We start from the raw sequence: 25,121 nt of genomic DNA on the forward strand, positions 1-25,121 counted from the left end.
AAGAATGTTTGGGAAATCAGTTTCCTGTGGAATCTTGAATAGAATTCATGAAGTTATGAGCTTCTTTTGAAGCATTGTTTTGTACATGCGTTTACTATGAAAGCTAGAAAAATACAAGTGAGATATTAATCATAATGAAATCAAAAAGATTGTTTTCATCTGCTTTTTTAAAAACATTTTTTATATTAATTTTTTTTATTATCTATTTTGCTTAAAGCTAATTTTAAAAGGCCTCTGCATTGCAAGATAACCCTTCCTACTGCTTGTCTACGTATATGCTTCCAATTTCCCGGCAGTAACACTATATTGAGCGTTAAGAAGTTTTAAATCATCCAAATTCCAAATTAGGACATAGCAATGTTATCATTTGATAGAACGTAAAAACAAAAACAGATCACACATCAATTTTTCTTAAACTGTAACTTTATTTGGAGCAGAATCTTCCTTATGCAATATTTTTAAACACCTTAGGGCAAACTTTTCAAAGGAACATTTTAAGTCAGAAGGGACTTAAGTGATTTTCTGTCCTATTTTCTCATCATTATGAATATTTGCTTTATAAATAAAATATTAGCTACTCCTTTGTGATCAAATCAGAACTAAATTGTCATCAGTACTGCAATATCCGAGATCAGAAGACTGTTCAGATCATTTTAAATTCACATTAGCACAGTGTCCAGAAGAAACCAATAATACAGATTAATGTGGTATTTGCCCCCAGTTTGTCTTCTATTGGTTTCCATAATAAGGTCCTCACAATAAATTATATAAAATACAGTACTTTGGTTGGAAATTGTAAAAATAATTCCAAAAGTTAACCACATATATTAAACAAACAAGTTGCTACAGTATGCTTTAAATGATATAAAATAATTAGTATGTCAAACATTTTCTTACAAACATATTGCTTTGGGTCAGACACTGAGCTAAAATCATACAGCCTGCATTCTTTTTCTCTCCTAAATGGCACAAAACAATGGCTTGATGCCACTGCGTGAGAAAAAATGGTGCCCGTGAACTCCGAAAGTACCGTAGTTTGTACAAAATAATTCTTGTTTTATATATTGTTTTGATTATATTCAATTTTTGATAACTCCAGCTGACATGGTATCAGTTTATTAGACACACGTAGTCCTTTAGGTTAGAGTTCTGTCTAAAAAATTGCTTGAAAATCAGTTTTCTTCCTTTTTCAATCACACACAAGCTGGGTGAGGGCATAGTAATTAATGGCAGTTTATTGTAAAATGAACAATCACACCAAGAGTAGCTTTTATGCCCATTCAACTTTCTCTAAAGTTCACACATGTACTCCTTGGCATATCATTGTCACTGAACCTTTGGGAGCTGTACCATTTTCTGACACCCCTGGAAGTTTTCCAACCGGAAATGAGGTACAGTTGTGGATAGGTACAGTTAAATCATCATTCCTCTTGGTGTCTGGCAGTATATTTTATAATTCTATATTAATTAAGATATATACAACAGGCAGCATTCCATTTTCACCTAACAAAAAAATGGTGATTATTGGGAGTTCCCTTGTGGTGCAGTGGGTTAAGGATCGGGCATTGTCACTGCAGTGGCTCAGCTCTCTGCTGTGGCTCAGGTTTGATTCCTGGCCCAGGAACTTCCACATGCCCAGGCAGGCACAGACAAAAAAAAAAAAAAAAAAAAAAAAAAAAGGTGATTATTCCCCTTTATAGTTAAGTAAACAGTTTGAATGCCCAATTTATCCTTTACCCATCTCAAGGCTTGGGGGAGAGGAGGGAAGATTTTATAGGAGTTTTGCTAGTTCTTTAGAACTGACATCTTGGGAGAGTTTTCTCAGGGGCAGGTCAGCTCCTTGACTTTCAAATGAATAAACGTGTTTGACTTCCCAAGGGAAGCTGTTTGCTAATAAACAAAGGAAGAGGAAGAAAACTGAAATATTTTCTGAATTTGGGGCCTACAAAAGTATTAGAAAAACAATTTTATCATGTGTAATAACTAGGTAACTAGGTTTTTCAATTTTAATAAAGTTTAATGACCTTAACACAAGCTAGAGTGCCAAGAATATGGTATTCACAATCCATCTGCTTCTCTAGGAGGTATTTACAATTTAAAACTGGCTTTCCAGCAAGCTGGGTAAGGTTTCAGATTAACTTACTTTTTATACATAATACAGAAAAGGGAAATAAATATATAACCGCTGAGTAGAGGACTCATCTCCAAAAACATAACTTCTGTTGCTTGAGATAATGAGTTGAGAATATAATACAGAAATGAATTCAGCTTCAAGTTGTGCTTACATATACATATTTGTTTCCTGAAGCTTTGCTGCCAGTTTGTTAACAGAAAAGTATCACCTCTCAATCCACATCCACCATGTGCTTTTCTCATGCCCCCAGGGATCATGGTCCTTGGTCAAGTACATTTTTGAGGCAGACTCTCCAAAGCACAAATTACTCTCTGATTTTAGTCTAGGGCCCTTTGGGAACCACAGTGATTTGTTCCAGCTGCAAGGCATCATTAATACATAAGAGCGAACGTTTACCAACTTATTAGGTTGAACATATCAAAGGGCCAATACTCATTTTAACGTATCCTTTGCACCTACAAAAATGACGATTTCCTGGGCTCAACTTGCTGTGTCCTGGACCCAAACGAGAATGGCTTGAGCCCTGGGAGAAGGGGAGGCAACACACTGGAGATGACGTCACATTCACTGGCGGTGACCCTCCCTTTCAGGCAATCATGCTTGGAGGCGAGTGTGCCCAAAAGAGGTGGAAGAGAGTGAGTGGACTTTTGGTCTTTTTTGTTGCCAAACTAGCTTTGTCTTTTTCAAAATTGCTGTAAACATTCCTCTCCATGGAACAGCCTCTGCCCAACAAAGAGAGTTCTCATTGTTGAAAGAAACTACCCAAGGGTTAAGAGTTTGAATGTGGCACGCGATGGACACTGACATTGGGGTAACCGGAGCTTCCCAGACCAGTGGGACCTCTGCATCAGTCTTTCCTGCTCCCCAAACTGCCCTGAAAAATTGGTTACAGAACAGAAGGTTATTCATCTTCTGTCCCTAGCCAGGTCCAGAGAACTGTGCTAAATGCAAAATTCTAGGGGTTCTGATAATAAAAAATCTGCTGCTCCTTTGAGACTGAGCTTTTGGATCATGCATCCTGGCAGGGATGTATGTTTAAGCAAGTATGTTCACCTTTATGTGGAGAACACTTTGGCTTGAAAAGCTTCCCTTTTGTGTGTACTTGTAAAAGTTGACTTCAAAAATGGAAGAAAATAGAATGTGATGGCATAGCATGGTTTCAGCCAGATATCGCCACCACCAGAAAGGATGTAAAAATTTCAAAAGCTATTTACTTAGAGTTCTTTCATCTGGGCATTAAAAAGAAAACAAAGTGAATTATGTAATTGTACTTTGAGAACAGCACAGTGTATCAAAAAGTCAAACCAACAACTTGATACTGAGAACAGCAGATGATCAGTTTTCTAGGGCTGATGTCAATCCAGAAAAGCCAGAAGTACCAAATATGCCACATTAAATTTTAACCACTTTGCAAATATCTATACACATTGGGGGAAAAACCCTTTATCACGTAGCCTTAAATTGCACCCCTGTTGCAATACTGCATCAATATTATTACATTTTTAAAAATCTGTATAAAATATTATCTGGAACCCCAAAGGAAAATCAAGACTCTTTAAAAAGTCCATTACAAAGTTGACTGTATAAAATGCTAAAACATAATAATCCATATATACAAAATGCTGCTGTTTAAGAAAATAAGGGGACCCAGTTTTAGAATAAAATAACTTTGTACAAAAAAGGTATTGCATTCAAATCAATATTAAAAAAAAAAAAACTTTAAAAAAGAATATTGAAATGTCTCAGTTCGGAAGAATAAAGTGTTTCCTTTTTCACCATCTGAAAGTCTCTGGCAGGTAGAACGCCAGCGGGCCAAGGGACAGGGTCCTGCTGTCCCTTACAAAGGGCTTTGTGACAGTCATCGCCGAGACGCATACTTGGAAACCCAGTCCGTGCGGCCATGCACAGGCTGGGCGGCCGGAGGCCGAGGCAGCAGCCCGGGAGTGCTTCTAGGCTGGGTGTGGAAAAAAGGTCGCCCGGGATGAGGTCGCACAGCCTTCAGGGAAGAATAACCTGCAAGGAAGGAGAAAGGTGGGTCTGACTGATAGGGGACCTTTGCAAAGTACAGAGAAGAGCATCTTGGTGACAAAGATACCAGGAAAGGAGAGTGCAAGAGGAGCTGCCTCCTCTAAGTCCTCCTGCCCAGTTAAGTATGTCCCTATTCTGTGGTGGTCGGGCCAGAGATACTGGTGTCATTCCTGACCCTTCCTTTTTTCTCAGATCCCAAATGTAATTTGTCAGCAAATCCTACTGGCTCCACCTTCCAAATCTACCCAGAACCTGGCCCAGGTCAACTACACAAGGAACAAGGCCTCATCCCTTGCCTGGATAATCACATCAGCCTCCCATTGGTTTCCCTGCCTCCACTCTGCTCAACCCTTCAGTCTAGTGATAGCAGGGCTTGAGTGAGCCTGGAAGGCAGACCCCTCTCCCCAGCTCACAACCCTTCAGGGGCTCCCACGTGGGTCAGAGTCTGTGATGACCTGCTTAGGGTTGGCAGCCCACGGGGCCCTCTCTGACCTCCTCTTCCTGCTCCCCTCCCCTGCTCACAGCGCGCCTGCACTCCGCTTCCCTGCTGTTCCTTGAATCTTGCAGGCCCACCCTGCCCCAGAGGCCCAGGCACTAAGAGCCCATGTTATAAGCCTTGCTCACTTACCTCCTGCAGGTCTTTACTCAACTTTTACCCTATGTAAAAGTGCATCGGCACCCGACACTCCAGCCCCCACACTCCCTACTTCCTTCCCACTTCATTTTGCTCCTCAGCGCTTTGGAGCATCTTATCCAGTTAATTTATTGCCTGTAGGGTACAAGGTCCTTGACAACGGGAGTCTTGTCTGTCTCCTGCACTCGTGGACCCTAGGCCTATGAGGTCTGGGACAAAGCAGTTGTTCAATAACTATATGTTGAAGCAATTTATGAATAATCCAAAATAGAACTTACCAGGGGGAGGGTCGGGAACAGGTGCCAAGTGGACCCTCTGCATAGCAGAACCGATTTCTTTTTTCAGAAAGGAAGGGATATAGTTTCCAGCCAGTCCACTAGAACTTGTAGAGCAGGAACCAACTGATTCGCAAAAGGAAAAGCTCGTCACTACAAAGATGTGCATAGGATTCCAACGGGGGAAAGGACCGCGGGACAGGACAATAGAGAACTGGGTTTTTACTTTTAGGGGGAAAAGAATTAGGATAAAAACAGTGAGTTCTGAGCAGAGCATTTCCACACTATGCTGTTGGAAAGACTGGGGGACGGGGTGTTGGGGAGAGGGGGCGGCACAGACAGGGTGGCCCCTATATCCTGCACCCACATGAAGGCTGGGAGGTTGGTTTGCTTAAAAAAAAAGGGGGAACAAAACAGAAATAGACTCACAGACATAGAGAAGAGATTAGGGTTGCCAAGTGGGACAGGAGAGGGAGTGGGGGGGACAAGGAGCTTGGGGTTAGTAGATGCAAACTATTATATTTACAGTGGATAAAAAATGAGCTCCTACTGTATTGCAGAGGGAACTACAGCCAGTCTTCAGATAGAACATGATGGAAGATAACAGGAGAAAAAGAATGTGTGTATATATATGAATGTGTGTATACATATATATATATGACTGGGTCACTATGCTATTCAGCAGAAATTGGCACAACACCGTAAATCAACTATATTTTAATAAATTTAAAAAAATAAAAAAGGGGGAAATTTGGAATTTTCTTTCTGGAATAATGAGTTTAACCTGTTCTGATATCTGCTTTTCTCCACTCCATAACCCATATAGAAGAGTTGGCCTTCCAGGTCACTATATACAAATTCCAGAGGATGGCTACACCACAACTCATTTAACCATTCTCTTATGGATTAGCATATAGGAGGTTATGTTCATTATCTAGTTATTATACATACTTCTACTGGAAATATCTTTGTCCAGAACCAAAAAAGTAATCATAACTAAAATACAGTAAGTACTTTCACTTTTTATGCCATTTCCACCTTAAGAGTGTTTCAAGGGCAGGAACTGGATTCTGCTCATCTTAGTCCAGGCAGTTCATGGAAAGCCATACATACTGCAAGTAACTGATACACTTCAGATGGATGAATGAGTATCTATGGTGAGCCTTATTATTAAGGCATAAAGACGCACATGGAATAATGAAGAACGTGATACAAATGGAAGTTATAGCCATTAGAAAGAGTTCATGGGGCAAGAGCTGCTCCATGTCTAGACAATGCAGAAGCATTCTCAGCAATGGCTCAAGGCAGAGAGGGAAGAACAGTCTGGAACTTGTGCAGGAGGCGTTGGGTTGGTCGGCTGAAGCCCATTTTGCAATGCTGGCGAATAAACAGGTAAGAAGTAATGGAAAGAGAATTTGAACAAGGAAATCACAAAAGGAGGTGAACGTAACGTCAGTAAACACACAAAAAAGATGCTCAACCTCATCAGTGAACGGACATGCAGGTTAAAGCCACAGTAAGATGCCAGCGCACACCCTCGGATTAGCACACATTTACAGTCTCCATGGTCCAAAGAGGCATCAAGGATGCAGCCCAACTCCCATACCCTGCAGGACAGCACTTTGGCAAAATCTGTGAAGTCGAAGATGAGCACAGCCTTTAACCTACCGTGTTTATGTCAAACCCAGAGAAACCTCAGGTGTACAACGATAGGGGGCATCCATGGTCACTTTAGCACTTTTTATTTTTTGGGCCACAGACGTTCCTGGGTCAGGGATCGAACCCACGTCACAGCAGTGACCTGAGCCACAGCAGGGACAACAATGGCTCCTTAACCCACTGCACTACCAGGGACCTCCTCCAGTGCTCTTCCTAATGACACACAGAGTCAACAACTTAACATGTTAGTTAAGAAAAGAAAGGGTGTATAAATCATATTCTAACTGTCCATCAACAGATGGATGGATAAAGAAGATGGAGTATATATACATGATGCAATACTACTCAGCCACAAAAAAGAACAAAACTTTGCCACTTGCAGCACTACGGATGGGCTTGGAGGGCATTATGCTTAAGGAAATAAGTCAGACAGAGAAAGGCAAAGACTGTATGATATCACTTCTAGATGGAATCTAAAAAATACAGCGAACGAGTGAATACAACAAAAAAGAAGCAGACTCACTGATACAGAGAACAAACTAGTGATTACCAGCAGTGGGGGGAGGGACAATTTAAGTGTAGGAGAGTAAGAGGTACAAACTATTACATATAAAATAAACTACAGTATGTATTGTACAACATGGGCAATATAGTCAATATTTTTTAATAACTATAAATGGAGCGTAACTTTAAAAAATTGTGAGTCACTATATTGCACACGTGTAACTTATATAATATTGAACAGGAACCTATACCTGAATTAAAAAAAATATGTTCTAGGAGTTCCCATCGTGGTGCAGTGGAAACGAATCTGACTAGGAACCACGAGGTTGCGGGTTCAATCCCTGGCCTCACTCAGTGGGTTAAGGATCCGGCATTGCTGTGGCTGTGGTATAGGCCGGCAGCTATAGCTCCAATTTGACCCCTAGCTGGGGAACCTCCATATGCCGTGGGTACGGCCCTAAAAAGAGAAAAAAAAAGACAAAAAAATATGTTCTAGACTAATTAATAAATTGTGGCAACATACAGTTATATGTATTATATATGTTACATTACAATGTAATATATATTTTTTCATAATGTGATATTCTACGTATATACAATTGCTGATACATAATTATGAAAATGAAACAAGATCCAGGATTATATGCACATAAATTTTAAAATATGCAGAGCATGTTTTAAAACAAGCAAGTACATTCTTTGTATACTATAAAAAAAAGCATGGGAATAAAAAACACCCAAGTTAGGAGGGGTAGAGGGTTGGGGGGAAGGAGAGGAAGAGAGGAAGGAAAAAAAGGGAGGCCCAGGGTTTCGTGTGTGTTTGCAGAGGGTGGGCAGTAGATCGTGGATATCGATATATTCCTTCTTTGCTCCTATTTATTTATTTTTTTGCTTTTTTTTTTTTTTAGGGCCACACATGCAGCACATGGAAGGTCCCAGTCTAGTGGTCAAATCGGAGGAGCTGTAGCTGTCGGCCTGCGCCACAATCACAGCAACGTGGGATCCGAGTCGTGTCTGGGACCTACACCACAGCTCATGGCAATGCCAGATCCTTAACCCACTGAGCGAGGCCAGGGATTGAATCCACATCCTCATGGATACTAGTCAGGTTTGCGTTCTGCTGAGCCACAATGGGACTTCCGCTTTCTTTGCTTTTTGTATCCCTTAAAATACATGAACACTCAAGGCACAGAGGCAGGGGGAAGAGAAACCCAGATGTTTAGTTGGCACGTGGAAGCAGAAGGGGCTGCTTGTGTGGGGGAAGCTGGCCTACTGGGCCCTGGGGTCGTCAGCCTGGGGGACTTCTGAAATTCATCTGTCTATTAGAAGAGTGGGGCTGCCCTTCCAAACAGCCCGTCCTCCAACCAGAAGGGGTTTGATGCTCTGGGCTAAGGCTGGACCATTAGGTGGAAGGGACAAACCAGAGCAAGGCCCCAGAAGCCTGACCTTGTAAAGGTATTCTTCCCTCGAGCTGGGGAAGATGACGCCCTCCTCCCCAGCTCCTCTTAAGGGGAGCTGGCAGAGCCCCCGGGCCTCCTGCCGAGAGAGAGGAGCACAGGCCTGGAAAAGAGGCCCTGGGTTTTCACACCAGAGAGGCCCTTGTGATTCCACCCTAGAAAGACTAGGGAACCCACCCTGCTGCATCTAGAGGTTCCTAGGCTAGAGGTCTAATCGGAGCTGTGCTGCCGGCCTAAGCCAGAGCCACAGCAACACCAGATTCAAACCGCATCTGCAATCTACACCACAGCTCACAGCAATGCTGGATCCTTAACCCGCTGAGATAGGCCAGGGATCGAACCAGCAACCTCGTGGTTCCTAGTTGGATTCATTTCTGCTGTGCCAAGATGGGAACTCCCAGAGACCTTTGTCACTTGGGATTTAATAACCGTTACTTGCCTGAATTTATCTTGCTGATCACAGATACCGTCCCTGAAGATTTTCCAGACAAACCAGAACTGGACCATGGATTGGATGGAATGAAATCCTTGCCTGGATTCGGGAGTATGCCGTTTCTTATATTTATTCCTAATAGGGAAGAAATGCTTTTTAAAATGCAAAATTGATATTTAATCTTGCCTCACTTGTCAGAGACGAAAGGACTGCAGAACCCAATCTGTCAAAAAATTCCTAGGGCTCAACAATCTAAGCCAAATCGGACCATGCTGACCTCACTGGACAGGTGGCAGAGGCAAGACGCCGTCTTCGGATAAGTGGGCAGTCTCACTGGCAGGTGACCTGAAAGAAGTCTCTTAACAGAGATCTGCCAACAGGTCTATGTCTGATGTCTTGACCGCCTGGTGCTGTCCTGGGCTTCAGTGTCCCTCGAACTTCTTATTTCTCCCCCTTTGCACACCACTGCCTTCTCTGTCCCCTGCCCCACCTCACGCCCAGCTCTGCAGCCCTCTGCTCTCCTCCTTCTGATCTAAGAGGTCATCTTCTCACCTGTTGGGGACCATCATTGTCCTGGTAACCCTGGTCTCTACCAATAGCCTTCACTGACTCCCTCACACATGAGGCTGCCTTGACCTCAACCACAAGACGAACCACCCTCCCCCGGGCCACCCAGTTCCCACTCCCATTCAGCGTCACAGCTATCTTTCAGGACAGAAAGACTGAATTCATCCTTTACCCTTCTTCTTCCCCTGGACCCAAGACAAAATAACTCTCCCACTCACTCCCTGTCGCTAAAGAGCCCAACACCCTGTCATCTGGGAAGTGTCAGGCCAATCTCCTGAGACCACAGTGCCAACCCTGATGAGGTCTAGCAGCACTTGGGGAGGGCAGGAAACCAAAGCAAAAGCAGGGCCTCCATTTCCTGCCCTGGGGCCCCAACTCCAGCCTGAGTACCACTCCCCCAAGACAGTATCAGCTTGTGAGCCCCTTACCCATGCAGCACACAGATGTTGTCAGAACCGTGTTACTACTCCAGTTACAACCTTTCAAGAGCTTCCCATTGCTCGTCAAATCAAATCCAAATTTCTTACAAGACTCTGCGGATGCCTCACGCATCGTAACACATCCCCCCCTCCGATGGTGCTCAGGCCACACCGGCCTCTCACCAGCCAAGCCTTTTCTTACCTCCAGGCCTTGGCACTGGCAGTTTCCTCTGCCTGGCATGCTTTCAGCACATCTCTGCAAATGGAGCTCCTTCGGAATCTCTGGGGCCCAGAGAGGAGTCACCTGCTCAGAGAGGCCTTCCCCCAGACTGCTCTATCGAGAGCGGTGCCTCCCTCCCCTCATAGCACCCTTAATGTCACCTGTCACCATCTGTAACTACTGTGTACCCACGGTATTTAGGGTCTGTCTCCCATCACTAGACAGTACAAGGGTGAGGATACCGTCTACAGGCTGTTGGCTAAAGTCACTGTGTAGACCATGATGTGACCAAGATGTGCAACCCACTCGCCCTGCTTGGCTGTTCTGTCCACCTCATTCCCAGCGCCTGGCACAGGAGGATGCTCAATGTGTATTTGCTGGTGCAATAAATTTGTGGATGAACAGCTGGCTGATGCTATATATTCAGAACACAGAGAACCTGGAGAAAGGCTTGGGCAGCCTCCAACGGCTGTTTTTTCACTGCAGCCTGTGATACAGCCGGAGGGGGTGGTGACTTCGTTTCCTGAGAGCACAGGGCTGGCAGTGTCTGTGCAGAGACCCTGGGCAAGCTGTCTGACTTTTCCTCCCCCTGGGTTGGAGGGCTGCACCCCGTTTCCTCTGCCAAATTTCTTTTTTTTTTCTCTTTTTTTGGGGGGCTCATCCAGTATACGAATACCAAATTTCTTATCTTAGGCAACCCAAGAGGATAAGAATGTGAGGCATGTATTTCTACGGTGGTCCCTTCAGCTGGGAAGAGAGGAGCCCCAGGCCCTTGCTGCCCAAAGGGCATCTCTGTGAACACGTGATTCCGAGAACAAGGTTTCTCATCGGGGATCAGAGCAGGAATGCGAATTACCAGGCAGGTACCGGGAGTGCTTCAGGTAGTGCTGCTTGGCCGCTGACCTCAGGGTGGGCGTGTCACGCCTGGGGTAGGACCCCTGGGTGGGGGCGCTACTTCCGGTGCTCACTGGCTCTGAGGGCTTCAGGTCCAGAACGCTCTCAAATCTGAATGGGGAGAAGACGGGGTTAGGTCGGCCTGAGCCAGGCAGCTCATCAGATGAAAAAACGACCTCACAGGCTCCAGGGGCAGCCTGTGCATGGACGGGAGCTCACACTTGCCTGCACAGGGTCTCATCGCTCTGTCTTTTCTTGTTCTTCAGGTCAATCCCGGTGAACGATGGGCTAAAATCCGAGGCATCCAGCTCAGCCCAGTCATCAGAATCCTTTGTTGACCGGGAAACGAGACCCCACCTTCTTCTACTCTTTGGCTTGATCTCACCATTTTTGTGCTCCAGGCCAGTAAGCATTTTCTGTGTATACAAGGAGGGGGGGAAAAGCAATACTTGGCATGAATGGAACTCACCCATGAGTGACCCCCATTCTGAGATTTCTCAGTGATGAAAACGAGGGTCCTGAGGCATATCATTCCCCAATGCGTACAATTTGTCAGATGGCCACCATGGAAAACACAGTCCCAGACCTCTGACTCCCACTCCTCCCACACAGACTGCATTGGGTCCCATCCAATGGGGACACTAAGCTGTGTAAGACAAGGATTTAAAAAAAGAGAAATTTAAGGAGTTCCTGCTGCAGCATAGTGGGTCAAGCACCTGGTGTTGTCTCTGTGGCGGTGGGGGATTGATCCCTGGCCTGGGAACTTCCATATGCCACAGGTACAGCCAAAAAAGAAAAAAAAAAAAGGAAAATAAATTTAAGGTACTTCTCATAAACGAGGAAGGTGGCTGGATTCTTATCTAGGGTTCAGCTCTGAAAGCGTTAGCATGATTGACACGCTCCTAAGTAGAAAATAAGAGAATATAGTTAAGGTGTTAGTCACCTGCTCTTTTACAGAAAACTATATGAAGAATGCATTTTTTTTTTTTTTTTTTTTGCCTTCTCAGTGAACCTGGATACCATTTAATTGCAAAATTAGTGACGATTAGAAATTTCCAAACACACACTGGTGGGTCTGGGGAAAGCCCCCGTAACCTCAGGCTGTGCTAGTCAGGAGCCAGTCTACTGAGTTAAGGACTAGTCAGCAGAACAGGTAGTACTTTTGCATCAAGGTGGTAGAAAATTAGACTCTCAGCCCACATTACGAGGCTAACGGCAACCAGACTCCCTTGTCAATTATCACTTTACTGAATCTCACATTCACTGTTTCCTTTTGAGCAGAAAGAGAAGAAAGAGCTGGGCTCATCAACAGCATCAGCATGGGTAGGACTCATAACCTACAAATATCAGGGTGATGCTTGATGATTTTCCAAATACCTTCGCAAGTAGCAGGACCTTTGCTCTCCACGAACAGCCATGTCTGGTGGGGAAGACAGGCATCAGAATCCCCCCCCCTTTTTTTTCCCTTTTTAGGGCCGCACCTGTGGCATGTGGAAGTTCCCTGGGCTAGGGGTCAAGTCAGAACTGCAGCTGCCGGCCTGCACCATAGCCACAGCAACTCGGGATCCCAGCTGCACCTGCAACCTATGCCACAGCTCATGGCAAGGCCAGATCCTTAACCCAGTGAGTGAAGCCTGGGACTGAACCCCCATCCTCACGGTCACTATGTCGGGTTCCTAACTTGCTGAGCCACCATGGGAACTCTAGGATCCTGCTTTTCCAGAGGAGGACACTGAGTCCACAGGGACTGCTGATAAAAATGACGAACCCTGACTGAGTTCTAACTGGGTGCCAGGTACTATTCTAAATTCTTCATGCCTGAACTCATCTAGTCCTCAAAAGAACTGTATCTGGGGGGTGCTCTCATTATCAGCCTCTATGTTCCAGAGCAGGAAGTGAGGAGCAGGCGGGTCAGGTACCCTGCACAGGGTCACTGGGCTATGAAACAGCAGAGTTGAGAGGTGAGACCTAGGCCATCTGGCTACTGTGTCCAGCCCTCGGCTATCCTCCCACGAGCAGCACTGTAAGTGACAGGCAGAATTAGAACTTGAACTGAGACCTTGGACCTCTTCACACCTCCACGATATTGTAAAGACAGATCTATTATAATTCGATAATTATAATTAATAACTAATTAATAAAAGTAGTTAATCATTAATTCAATAATGCTGAAAGAGAAAATATTTCATGAGGTAAGGGGAGTCAGCAGAGGATCAGGCCAGACACAGGACTCTCAGGCGAAGCTTCCTGCTTACTGCCTGAGGATGCTTGGTGTGGAGAGACGGCAAGAGCAAAGGGCTGGGCTTGTCTTCTGGAAGGTGGTCTGTCCTGGAAGCCTCGGCTTTGTAGGGGTACACGAGATGCTGAGGGGGGTGGCTGGCTTGATGTGGTCTCGAAGAGATGCGCGTGTGTGGCTTGGTTGGGGGCTGGGCAGGAGGGACCGGCTTTAAGTGAGGCGGTGGGCCTGCCTTTTCCAGAACATCCTTCTGTGGTTTTCCTGAACTCTGAAGGCTCTGTGTGGTGCTGCCCAGGGGGTGCCCAATCTGGAAGTAAGGATATCGAAGTGCCTGGAAAGACATAGAAGGCTGCTTTAGGAGAAGAGTCTGGCCAGGAAGGCTGACGTCATTCAGGGTCACTGGCTAGATTTCATGTAACCCAGTTTAGAGCTGCTCAGCCCAAACCAACTATAAAACAGCATCTGGAACCTGTAAAGCCCTTGTGATTTTCCCTACCTAAAAAGAGAGTAAAATGGGGAGTTCCCGTTGTGGTGCAGTGGAAACAAATCCGACTTGTATCTATGAGAATGCAAGGTTGATCCCTGGCCTTACTCAGTGGGTCAGGGATCTGGCGTTGCTGTGGCTGTGGTGTAGGCTGGCAGCTGCAGCTCCAATTCGACAGCTAGCCTGGGAACTTCTATATGCCATGGGTGTGGCACTAAAAAGCAAAAAAAAGAAAAGTGTAAAATGTATGGGCTGGTTGCATCATTGAAATTATTTAGGTAAATATGAAGCCAGGTTCACTGCTATTCCTTATGATATTTCCGCAAAGACCTTGGCTTTGTAACTTGCTGTGCATCTTAAATATAATATTTCACCATTCTAAGCCCATTTCTTCATTCCATAGAAAGAAAAAAAATATAAAACAGCAAAGCCAAATATAAAGATCCAGGAAGACTCTGAAAGGTCAAATATAAAATAAGCAGGTACAGATAAACAACAACAATTTACTGTATAGCACAGGGAACTATACTCAATATCCTGTAATACCTATAATGGAAAAGAATTGGAAAAAATATACATGTAAAACTGAATCAACTTTGCTGTATACCCGAAACAAACACAAATATTGTAAGTCAACTATACTTCAATAAAAAAATAAAATAACAACCCACAGAATGGGAGAAAATATTTGCAAATGAATCAACTGACAAGGGATTCATCTCCAAAATTTATAAATTACCTCCTACCACTCAATACCAAAAAAATAAACAATCCCATCAAAAAATGGGCAGAAGATCTAAACAGACAATTCTCCAAAGACAACATACAGATGGCCAAAAAATACACGAAAAGATGTTCAGCATCACTCATTATTAGAGAAATGCAAATCAAAACCACCACTATAAGGTACCACCCTGCATCTGCCAGAACGGCCATCATCAAAAAGTCTACAAACAATAAGTGCTAGAGAGGGTGTAGAGATAAAGGAACCCTATGACACTGTTGGTGGGATTGTAAATTGGTGCAACCACTGTGGAAAACAGTATGGCGATTCCTCAGAAAACTAAAAATAGAACTACCATTTGATCCAGCAATCCCACTCATGGACATCTATCCAGAGAAAACCATGACTCGAAAAGATACATGTACTCCAATGTTCATTGCAGCACTATTTGCAATAGCCAAGACATGGAAACAACTTAAATGTCCATCAACAGAGGACTGGATCAAGAAGAAGTGGCACATAACACAATGGAACATTACTCAGCCATTAAAAGGAATGAAATAATGGCATTTTTAGCAACATGGATGGACCTAGAAATTATCATGTCAGGTGAAGTTTGTCAGACAATGAGACAACAACATCAAATGCTATCACTTACATGTGGAATCTAAAAAAAAGGATACAATGAACTTCTTTGCAGAACAGATACTGACTCAGACTTTGAAAAACTTATGGTTTCCAAAGGAGACAGGTTGGGGGGTGGGAGGATGCACTGGGGGTTTGGGAGAGAAAGCCTATAAAATTGGGTTGTGATGATCATTGCACATCTATAAATGTAATAAATTCATTGACTCATATAAAAAAAAATAAGCAAGTACATCAGCTTGGACACCAGAAATGCCAAGAGTGTAATAACGCATGCTATGGTTAAATCTTGCCTATCAAGGTAAGTTTTCCAGGGAGTTCCCTGGTGGCTCAGTGGGTTAAGAACCTGGCATTGTCACAACTGCGGCTCTGGTTGCTACTGTGGTGTAGATTTGACCCTTAGCCTGGTAACTTCCACATGTTATGGGCATGGCCTATATATATATATGAGTTTTCTGGATAGCTGAGGGATAAATCTTAAAGTGCTGAGGTTTGCAATTCTATCTGAAATATTCCCTCATCTTTTTGAGTGGAAGTCAATGATCTGACTCTGGGACATAGCTATAAACTCCTGTAATAATGATAACTAAGTGTAGACACAGAGGCCCATAGCATGGATACTCTCTCAGAGAGGTCCTGGATCCTAACACCAAACTCAGAAAGTCTTCTCTGTAGTCTCAGCTATCTCTGCAAGTCTCAACTGATTTGGTGGTATTTTTAGCTTTTCTGATACTTTTTTTTTTTTTTTTTTAATGAGAGTTGCAATGTTTATTTCAGGTTCTCTCTTGTTTTTTTTTTTGGTTTGTTTTTGGTTTTGGGTTTTTTTGTATTTTTTTTTTTTTTCTTTTTTGCCACACAGGTAGTATGTGGGAATTCCTGGGCCAGGGACTGAACCTAGGCCGCACAGCAGCAACGAGAGCCACAGTGGTGAGAATGCAGGAGCCTCAACAGGCTAGGCCATCAGAGAACTCCCTTCTGATACTATTTTTAAAAGTACACATTCTTCTCTTGGGTCATTGCTACAGAATCTTTTTCTTTTCATCTCTAATGTGTATCCTCTAAAAAACTGAGTTCATCAGAAAGCTTCCTTCCGAGCCCGGAAACATTTGTGAATTTCATCACCAGAAGCACATTTCTGAGGGCTCCTGAACCTTCTTGAGCCACCTAGAGTCTTATGGTACCTCAAGGATGACTCTTCTTTGTGCCACTGGAAAGGTGCTTTTCTCCACTTCCTTAACTCCCCACCCATCATCTCTCAGACCTCACAAACGCTGACATCACAACAGCTCTGTCTTCAAATATCTCCATCACCATCGCTCAGCCAAATCAATGCCCCTGTTTAGAACTGGTTACTTTTTTGATCCTCTGAGCAATGGGATTGTCGATGTAACAAGCTGAAAAGAGGCCAGACACAACTAACACAAAGAGAGGCCGGCAGGAGGCCTGGGAGCGGCTGAAGCCCACAGCAGGCCATGCCTCTTTTGGGTGCGCTTTATGATCTAAGTCAAAGTGGCCTGGGGGACATCAGGGTAGGAAAACAGGAAGTACGCAGTCAGAAGACTTGCCATCCATGTGATGGAACTGCAGTTGGTTACCCTATCTGTACTAGTTACTGGCTGAGTAATGAAAGCAAATGGCTTCAACTTTCTGAAATTCCGTTTTCTCATTTATAGACTAAAAACAGAAACGCCCATCTCATGGAGCCTTCATGGGGTTAAAGTCCCATAAAGACCTACTAAAGCATTTGCAGACCAAGAAGTACTTTAAAATGCTAATTACAGTTATGATCCTCCCTCTCTGTCATCCGTAAAATGAGTGATTTGGATCTTACAAGGCATTTTCAAACTGCCTTTCAACAGCCAGTACTGCCTTACTAACAAACTGCTACATCATTTTAACTCATAGAGAACATACTTGAATATATATATTCTCCAAAGACAGATTTATTTTCATTTCCATATATATGGTGATAGATCACATGAACTGTATGGCAATTTTCCCAGCAACTAATATACTGCTTAAACCTTAACTACTTTATACACAGAGAGTTTCAAACTATTCTAAGTTCTTATACCTTATATAGTTCGTTAGTGGTATTCAATACTATTTTTCACCTATAATACCTGATAGGTCCCTAGGGGGATGGCAGATGTGACTGTTTAAGTTGCACACATGGGACAAAGACAAAATGGAAAGTTGTTGACCAAGGACTGACGACCCTGCCTTCTTTATTTTTTTAATTTATTTTTGGTCTTTTTAGGGCCATACCTGCAGCATATGGAAGTTCCCAGGCTTGGGTCCATTTGGAGCTGTAGCTGCAGGCCTACACCACAGCCACAGCAACATGGGATCCAAGCTTAGTCTGTGACCTACACCACAGTTCAAGGCAATGCTGGATCCTTAACTTCCTGAGTGAGGCCAGGGGTCAAACCTGTGTCCTCATGGATACTAGCTGGATTTGTTGACAGCTGAGCCAAGATGGGACCTCCTCCCCTGCCTTCTTATGTCAATCCTTGACCTTGACAGGGGGGTGGCAACATTTATCGGGACATGAGACTTGGAGGAGACACAAACTGCTTTGCCACACTCCTCCCCACACATTGTTCCCATCACATTTCCCCTGCCACCAGCCCTTCATAAGCAGAATATCTCCTCACAATTGTCGCTGATGCCATCCTGAGCTCAGCCCACCCGTTCCAGGTGCCTTAATAAATCTCTCTTGCTTTACTGACTTGGCCTTGTGCGTTATCCCCTCGACAAACCTAACTATACCGATTTTCTGCGTGAGATTTATAGGAATTATGCATAGTTAGAGATGAACTTCATACGAAATGCATCAGAAGAAAATGAAAGAAAACCTGACTAGCTGTTGGCCGTTTCTTGGGGTCCCACTGAAGCATGTCTCTCAGGAGCTGAACTGCCTCGCTGCTGGCATTTGGAATCAGGGTCTTCAGGTTATTGGGTACACACTGGGGCCAGCGGAAGTTCATCGCACTCGAAAGTTGGTAGCCTTCAGGCCAGTCAGTCTGAAAGAAGGAACGCACAGGTGGAAAATCTTACTCAGCCAGTGGGGGTGACAGGACTTTATATTCTGGCACTTGTGCCCCTAAGGGAAAGGTGACAAGTCCTTACCATGCCCATACTCACTACGGTGGTGCTGCGGGCTCTGAAACACAGGCCGCTAACAGAGATGCAAGGAACAGGAAGGCTGGGAAACAGAGGGAGAGACACTGGACTGGCCGCCAACCTGTTTTATAACTCTAACATAAGGCAGTTCATCTCTTGAGATTTGGGAGTTGAACCAAATTAATATTTTCCCAACTGCGTTCTATGAGACAGAATTTTTAGAACCCGCTAATGAGAATTTTTTTTGGAGGGGAAAAAATTAAACCACTTTGTTCTTGGTCAAATGATTTTGTGAACCTCTATATATTACTTTATTCCGTCTGGATGATTCAAAGTACACACGCTGATGAGTCCAGTAGTTAAGACAGCTGTGGTCTCAACAGCTTTTCCAGGCATCAGAACCTACGGGACACTCAGCCCTAGAGTGAATGACCAAAGATGCTGAAGAAGCAGCCTTTAGGGTCCCTTTTAGTTCTAATAAACTACTATTTTACAAGACACGTTTTAATATAATTACTTTTTATTTTACTTTATTTTATTTATCTTTTCGCTTTTTAGGGCCACACCCATGGCATATGGAGGTTCCAAGGCTAGGGATCGAATCAGAGGAATAGCCTATGGCCTATGCCACAGCCACAGCAATGCCAGATCTGAGCCGCATCTGCGACCTACACCACAGCTCACAGCAACGCTGGATCCTTAACCCACTGAGTGACGCCAGGGATCGAACCCGCAACCTCATGGTTCCTAGTCATATTCCTTTCCGCTGCACCACAATGGGAACTCTGACGTTTTATTTTTTTTAAAGTGAAGTGGCAGAATATATAACTTATAGTGTTCATCCACTTGGGTAGTCACCAAGTGCCTCCTATATGTTTTGTGTTGTTGGATAGCCAAAAAATAATCCAATATAAATCTTGCCCTTAAAGACAAGGACTGACCAAAAAGAGAAAAGAAGACATCTATTTAAGAAACACGGTAACACAGAATAAAAAGTAGCAAAGGTCACAAGAGAGGAAGAGGTACAGTTCTCCAGAGGAGGGAGAGCTTCCAGCAGGAGAGTCAGGACGTCTTGAAGAGGTGACACTAATGACGCCTTCCAATAAATTAAAAAAAAAATTTGTGAGGGTCTGATTTTGTACCCACAACGGTGCTAGGACCTATAAAATAAATGCAAAGAAACACAAGACAAATCCTATCCCTGAGTGAACTTGTGGTCCGGGAAACAGGTATGTCCAGAGATAATAAATATAAAACACAGGTGAAGATGAAGAGGTTAGAGGAACAGGGGGAAAAAGATGACTGAGGGATTTGGAAGAACCCTCAGTGGGGTGGGGTTGGGGCACGTCAGACATGCCCCGGGCAGAAGCTGAGAAATTCTAAGGCATAGAACCAGGAGGGGTACAGGCACTAAGTGGGGGATAAGGGATGTGTCAGAGGGATGGGCAGTGGGTATTTTTAAGACAGAAGGACAGTTCCAGAGCTATCCTTTAGGGGGATAAATCTGGCCAGAGCCTGGAAGAAAAGCTGAGAGAAGGGAGCTTGAAGGGAGAAGGACTGGAGAGATACCCTAAACCCCTCAACCCAGGCGGTGATCACGGCAAGTCAGGGATATCAGGAGGAGAGAGTCAACCGGATCTATGGGCCAACGGCTGGGATAAGTGGAAAGGGGAGCAAGGGAGAGAGAGATGGGAAACCTGAAACTCAGTCTTGAGGCTGGGGCTCTGGGATGTGAGGGGCCACAGGCAGAAGTGGGAATGAGTAAAGGAGGCTGATTGAGGGCTAAATCAAAGGCAATCTGGGTCACCCTTGTTGAGTTTGAGTGTTAGGGGAAAAAGCCCAGAGACAGGTGTACATCTGTGAACGGAGTTAGGAAGCAGGGAGGGGAAGGCCGTGGACCACAATAGGTGACTTCCACATGGATGAGAGTTGTAGCCTGGTGAACAGAGAAGCTCTGCCAGGGAGCTGAGAAGAGGTGGGAGAAAAGTAGAGGGAGCCAGGAAGTCTTCCACTGCGGGGTGGGAGGAGGGGGCAGAGGGCTGCCCCAGTGAGGAAAGTTCCAGAAGGAGCCGTCCGCTCAGGGTGACAGACAGGGAGCAGGGGAAGCTGCTACTTTGGCCCCCGAGCCTTGGTCTCACATCATTACCTTTTTCGGAGTCCCCAGCACTTGGCAGATTTTGAAGATCGTGTCGATCTCACTGGCCCCGGGGAAGAGTGGCCGGAGGGTGTACACTTCTGCCATGATGCAGCCCACGGCCCAGATGTCGATGGGGGAGCTGTAGTTGGTGGAGCGCAGGAGCACCTCTGGGGCCCGGTACCTGCAGGACCAAGGAGAAGCTGGTTACACACCCACCAGTCAGAAGCAAACTAAACACCCAATCAACTCCCGTGAGTGTACTTCTGCCTAGTTTAGGGCGGTGCATGCACTCGGGAGGACTCAGTCACCCTCGAGGCTGCAGGAAAGCAGGGCCCTTCCGCTTCCTATCAAGCATCTGATTGCCTGTTTTCTGCAGCACCTTCAAGAAATTCGAAAAGTGAGAGAGCAGAAGAGAGCCAGGGAGAGAAGGGGGAAAAGGAGCGAAAGAGAATCTCGAACTAGTCGTCTATAGGCTCTTCTTGGTCACGGCCACTTGCTTAAATCAAATTCTTAGAGTCTGAAAGCTTTAATCACACCACTTAGCTGGTTTTCAGACAGGTCTTGGAAGGCTCTTAAACAACTCTTTTGGGTCTTCAGGAAGCTCTAGATACAGAATATTATTTAGATTATGGAAAACGCACAATGGACTTCTTTTTTAAAATTTTTTAAAAATTAAAATACAGTTGACTTACAGTATTTAGTTTCAGATGGAAAGCAAAGTGAATTAGTTATACATATAATGTGTGTGTGTGTGTGTGTGTGTGTGTGTGTGTGTGTGTGTGTATGGGAACCCCCATATGCCGTGAGAGCACCCCTAGAAAAGGCAAAAAGACAAAAAAAAAAAAAGACTAAAATGTCTTACAACACAAACTTTTTTTTTTTTGTCTTTTCTAGGGCCACACCAGCGGCCATATGGAGGTTCCCAGGCTAGGGGTCAAATTGGAGCTATAGCCGCCAGCTTACACCACAGCCACAGCAACATGGGATCTGAGCCACATCTGCAACCTACACCACAGCTCACGGCAACACCGGATCCTTAACCCACTGAGCAAGGCCAGGGATCGAACCCGCAACCTCATGGTTCCTAGTCTGATTCGTTTCTACTGCACCACGACAGGAACTCCACAACACAAGCTTTCAAAGCTTGTACAATGCCAACATTCCCACAAATATGTGTTTCAAACGGTGCTCTTTCTCTTAGCAAAAGGTTAGTATTTGTGGCATTAATATCATCCTCAGTGTAACTATATGGTCTTAAAAAATAAGAAATGCAAATATTATTATTTATCCTCAGGGTAATGGTATAGTTTTAAAGACGAGCAATTAAATCCTCGTGAGGAAGGCGGCACTCACCATCTGGTAGATACATAGTCAGTGTACGGTGGTCTTGATCGAATTTCTCGAGCCAATCCAAAGTCAGCAATTTTCACGAGCTCGGGTCCCATACAGAGGAGGTTCTCTGGCTTTAAGTCCCGATGGAAGAAGCCTGCAGAGGTGGAGAAAGAATCCAGAGGCAAGACTGCATCTGCATTACTCTTTGCAGTCGTGATTGTTCTTTTCATGACAGGGATAATTTGAAAAGTAGTCTGGTGTGACACTGAAGCCTCTGTACGTTCATCCCACTGATAATGTAGAGCCCTTTGGACCATTCATTTCCCCTTGATGAATCCAAAATGTCACATCATTCAAAAGTTGATCTTCAAAATGTTTTTCTAAGAGAGCAAACTTCTTTTAAAATATCAAAACTCCATTTTGGGATGAGATAACATGGCAAAAAGAAACTGTCACTCAAAGAAAAAATATGCCCAAGTCAGCCAGAAAGAATTTGAGATTAAAACCATTTCACAAGACAAGTCTTATGGCTACTGAGAATTTACACCAGAGCAGAAATATGATGACTTTTTTTTGTTTAAGAAACAAGGGATTTATGAATATGCCCTATTCATATCTGAGATTTTGGCATGTGCCACAATAAATATTTAAGTGTTACACACTTACAACTTGGCCCAGTGAAGAAGCACAGAGGTACATCTGCAGTTCACACTGTGAAAGGCAGAGATAACTCCTCAAATGGGAAGCTTGTCTCAGCTACAGCAGGGCTTTGGGGGTAAATGTAGGAGAGACTCAACCAACCACTGAAGAGCAACACGCACCTCTGAAAACCCCAAACCTTCCTCTTGAAGAGTATCACGGACAGACATCATTGTACATTTAGACATGAGTCTAAATCTAAATGGGTCACCAAAACTGTACAACTCTGTCAATGCTGCTGGTGGGGCTATTTGTTACCTGCCATCATGAACAATGTTAAGCTAGATTCTAAGCAGCACATCGTGGGAGACAGTAATAGCCTGTCCCAAACCACTCTTCTCCTCTACCAAATTGTCTCTCCTCAAATCTCTGATATGATATCCAGGTAGCTTGTAGTTATGCTGGATCCATCTTTCCCCAAATGGTCATAGCATTGTGTCACATTTTTGAATCGAAATACGTCCTGTCTCTTCTGTCCTTTCTCACTGCCACCTCTCCCCCCAGTCTTTGCTCTCACTCCCTAACTCTGGCACAGCCTTGCCACCTCCTCGATCCAGCATTCCTGGACACCTACACATCCTGACAGTTTAAACACTATCCTTCCCTTGTCACTGTCACACACACACACACACACACTCTCTCTCTCTCACACACATACACATTCTCTCTCTCACACACACATACACACAACCTCCATGGCTCCTTTCAAAATCATTTAACAAGTCTGAACTTCCTCCCCTCTACCTAAAGAGATAAAATTATTTTCCAGCATCCACCATCATCATGTGTAAAGTGTGTCCCAATCAAACAAAGCTCCTAATTTTTAGGTTCATTGTGTTTATTGCATTAAAATGTTGTACCCTTTTTCCTCTTTATCTACATCAACCCCAACCTTCGTCATCCTTCAAGATCTGTTTTAAATTTCCCTTCCCCCGTGAAGTCATTCTGATATGGTAGCTTTCATCCAGCCATCCATCCACCTCTAAATACCCGTTGAGGGCCAACTCCATGCCAGGCACTGGGTCAGGCTGTGTGGACTCAGAAGTAGTCCCAATGGACATGGTTCCTCCCTGGTGGACACAGAAGGCCCTCCCCTCTGAACTTGAGCAGAGGTCATTTTCAGGTACGTTAACCATCCCTTGCAGATCAGATGGAGCATTCTAGGGGTAGAAGAGGCATTTATATTTCTTCTGCAAGCCCAGGGCATGGTGGCCTCATAGTATATTCTTGTTGATTGGACGAAGGACTTGAATAGGTTTGTAGGGGCATGAAGGTGACATATATACCTCGGCCAAGGACACAGGGGCAATAGAGAGCAGGGCTGTGGGGAGGGTGGCGGTTAGGAGGCCTCATCAGACTGGGAAAGAAGGGCAGTGACCTCGAAGTTGAGGGAGAGACACTGAGGGCTCAACATGGAGTCCTCGTCAGAGAGTTCCAGTAGGACCACACCCTACCGGTCAAGGTTATTTTCCAAAAAGTCCCTGTTCTAGAAGAAGAAGAAGGGGGTGACTGCAATGTGGTCATATATGAAAACGCACTAGATGTCACGGATCACAGAAGGCACCAGTGTCTTCTTAGAAGGACACCCCCCTGTGTTCATCACTCTGATGGCACCAGGGCTTAGCCCGAGGTCAAGGTCCAGCTGGACAGTGTTGTGGCAGGATGATGGGTCTGCAGGGTGAATGGCTAAGATGGACCAAGTGAACACAACCACGGAGCTTACAAAGGGGGCTGAAGTCATCGCATATGTCCACGGGGACACAGGTGAGAAGAGGAAGTATTTCTTTCCCACCAATAAGCTGCTTCTATTTTGCATAATCTGAGGCATTGAGATACTTAAAGGAGTTAGATCTGGGTTAGACCAGAGACAGGCACAGCAGGTTTTCGACTTATATGGTGCATGTATATACATGTACGTATATGTATGAGTGTTTGTATGTATATATGGGTGTGGGAAAAAAAATACACATTCTTTTGCTTCATTCTTCATCCTGTGATTGCACCAACATATATCTAATGGCATCGTCACACCAATCCCTTAAGTATCCTAACCAAATTCATTATAAACTATATTGAAATTATAAGAAGTACCAAACTTGAGGTTGTAACCTCAACAAATTCAAACAGTAATTCACTATTAGAACGATCAAGAATGGTCTTTTCTTTTTTCCTTTTTAGGACTGCACCCGAGGCATATGGAGGTTCCCAGGCTAAGGGCCAAATCAGAGCTATAGCCGCCGGCCTACACCACAGCCACAGCAATGCAGGATCCAAGCTGCATCTGCAACCTACACCACAGCTCACGGCAACGCCAGATCCTTAACCCACTGAGCAAGGCCAGGGATCGAACCCGCAACCTCATGGTTCCTAGTCGGATTCATTTCTGCTGTGCCATGACGGGACCTCCAAGAATGGTCTTTAAAATGAAAGAAAAGGCGTTCTGCTGTGGACAAATTGGAGGAATTATCATCACCCTAATTAAATAAAAATTACCAGCACCCACCAGAGTGGATG

At 44.5% G+C, this 25,121-nt stretch overlaps 1 protein-coding gene across 3 annotated transcripts in view; it reads right to left on the reverse strand.

The window, feature by feature from the left end:
- Positions 1-405: 405 nt before the first annotated feature.
- Positions 406-25,121, reverse strand: part of CILK1 (ciliogenesis associated kinase 1) — a 64,991-nt gene continuing 40,275 nt past the window's right edge. For 2 of the 3 annotated variants that reach the window (XM_021098828.2, XM_084968351.1), the window contains 9 exons: positions 21,930-22,062; positions 20,586-20,757; positions 18,172-18,339; positions 13,480-13,791; positions 11,450-11,640; positions 11,187-11,335; positions 9,131-9,259; positions 5,075-5,197; positions 406-4,147 (listed from right to left, as the gene is read on the reverse strand). In XM_021098828.2, coding sequence (XP_020954487.2) covers positions 3,993-4,147; positions 5,075-5,197; positions 9,131-9,259; positions 11,187-11,335; positions 11,450-11,640; positions 13,480-13,791; positions 18,172-18,339; positions 20,586-20,757; positions 21,930-22,062 — 1,532 coding nt within the window. In that variant the 3' untranslated portion in view covers positions 406-3,992. Of the gene's footprint in view, positions 4,148-5,074; positions 5,225-6,622; positions 6,704-9,130; positions 9,260-11,186; positions 11,336-11,449; positions 11,641-13,479; positions 13,792-18,171; positions 18,340-20,585; positions 20,758-21,929; positions 22,063-25,121 lie in introns of all 3 variants that reach the window. The other variant, XM_084968352.1, reaches the window with a different exon arrangement.

The sequence above is a fragment of the Sus scrofa genome, chromosome 7 (genome assembly GCF_054392235.1).
Source record: "Sus scrofa isolate SSC_HxYL_T2T_F1_AM1 chromosome 7, Sscrofa_HxYL_maternal_Yorkshire_Landrace_v2.0, whole genome shotgun sequence".
NCBI classification, from domain to species: Eukaryota; Metazoa; Chordata; class Mammalia; order Artiodactyla; family Suidae; genus Sus; species Sus scrofa.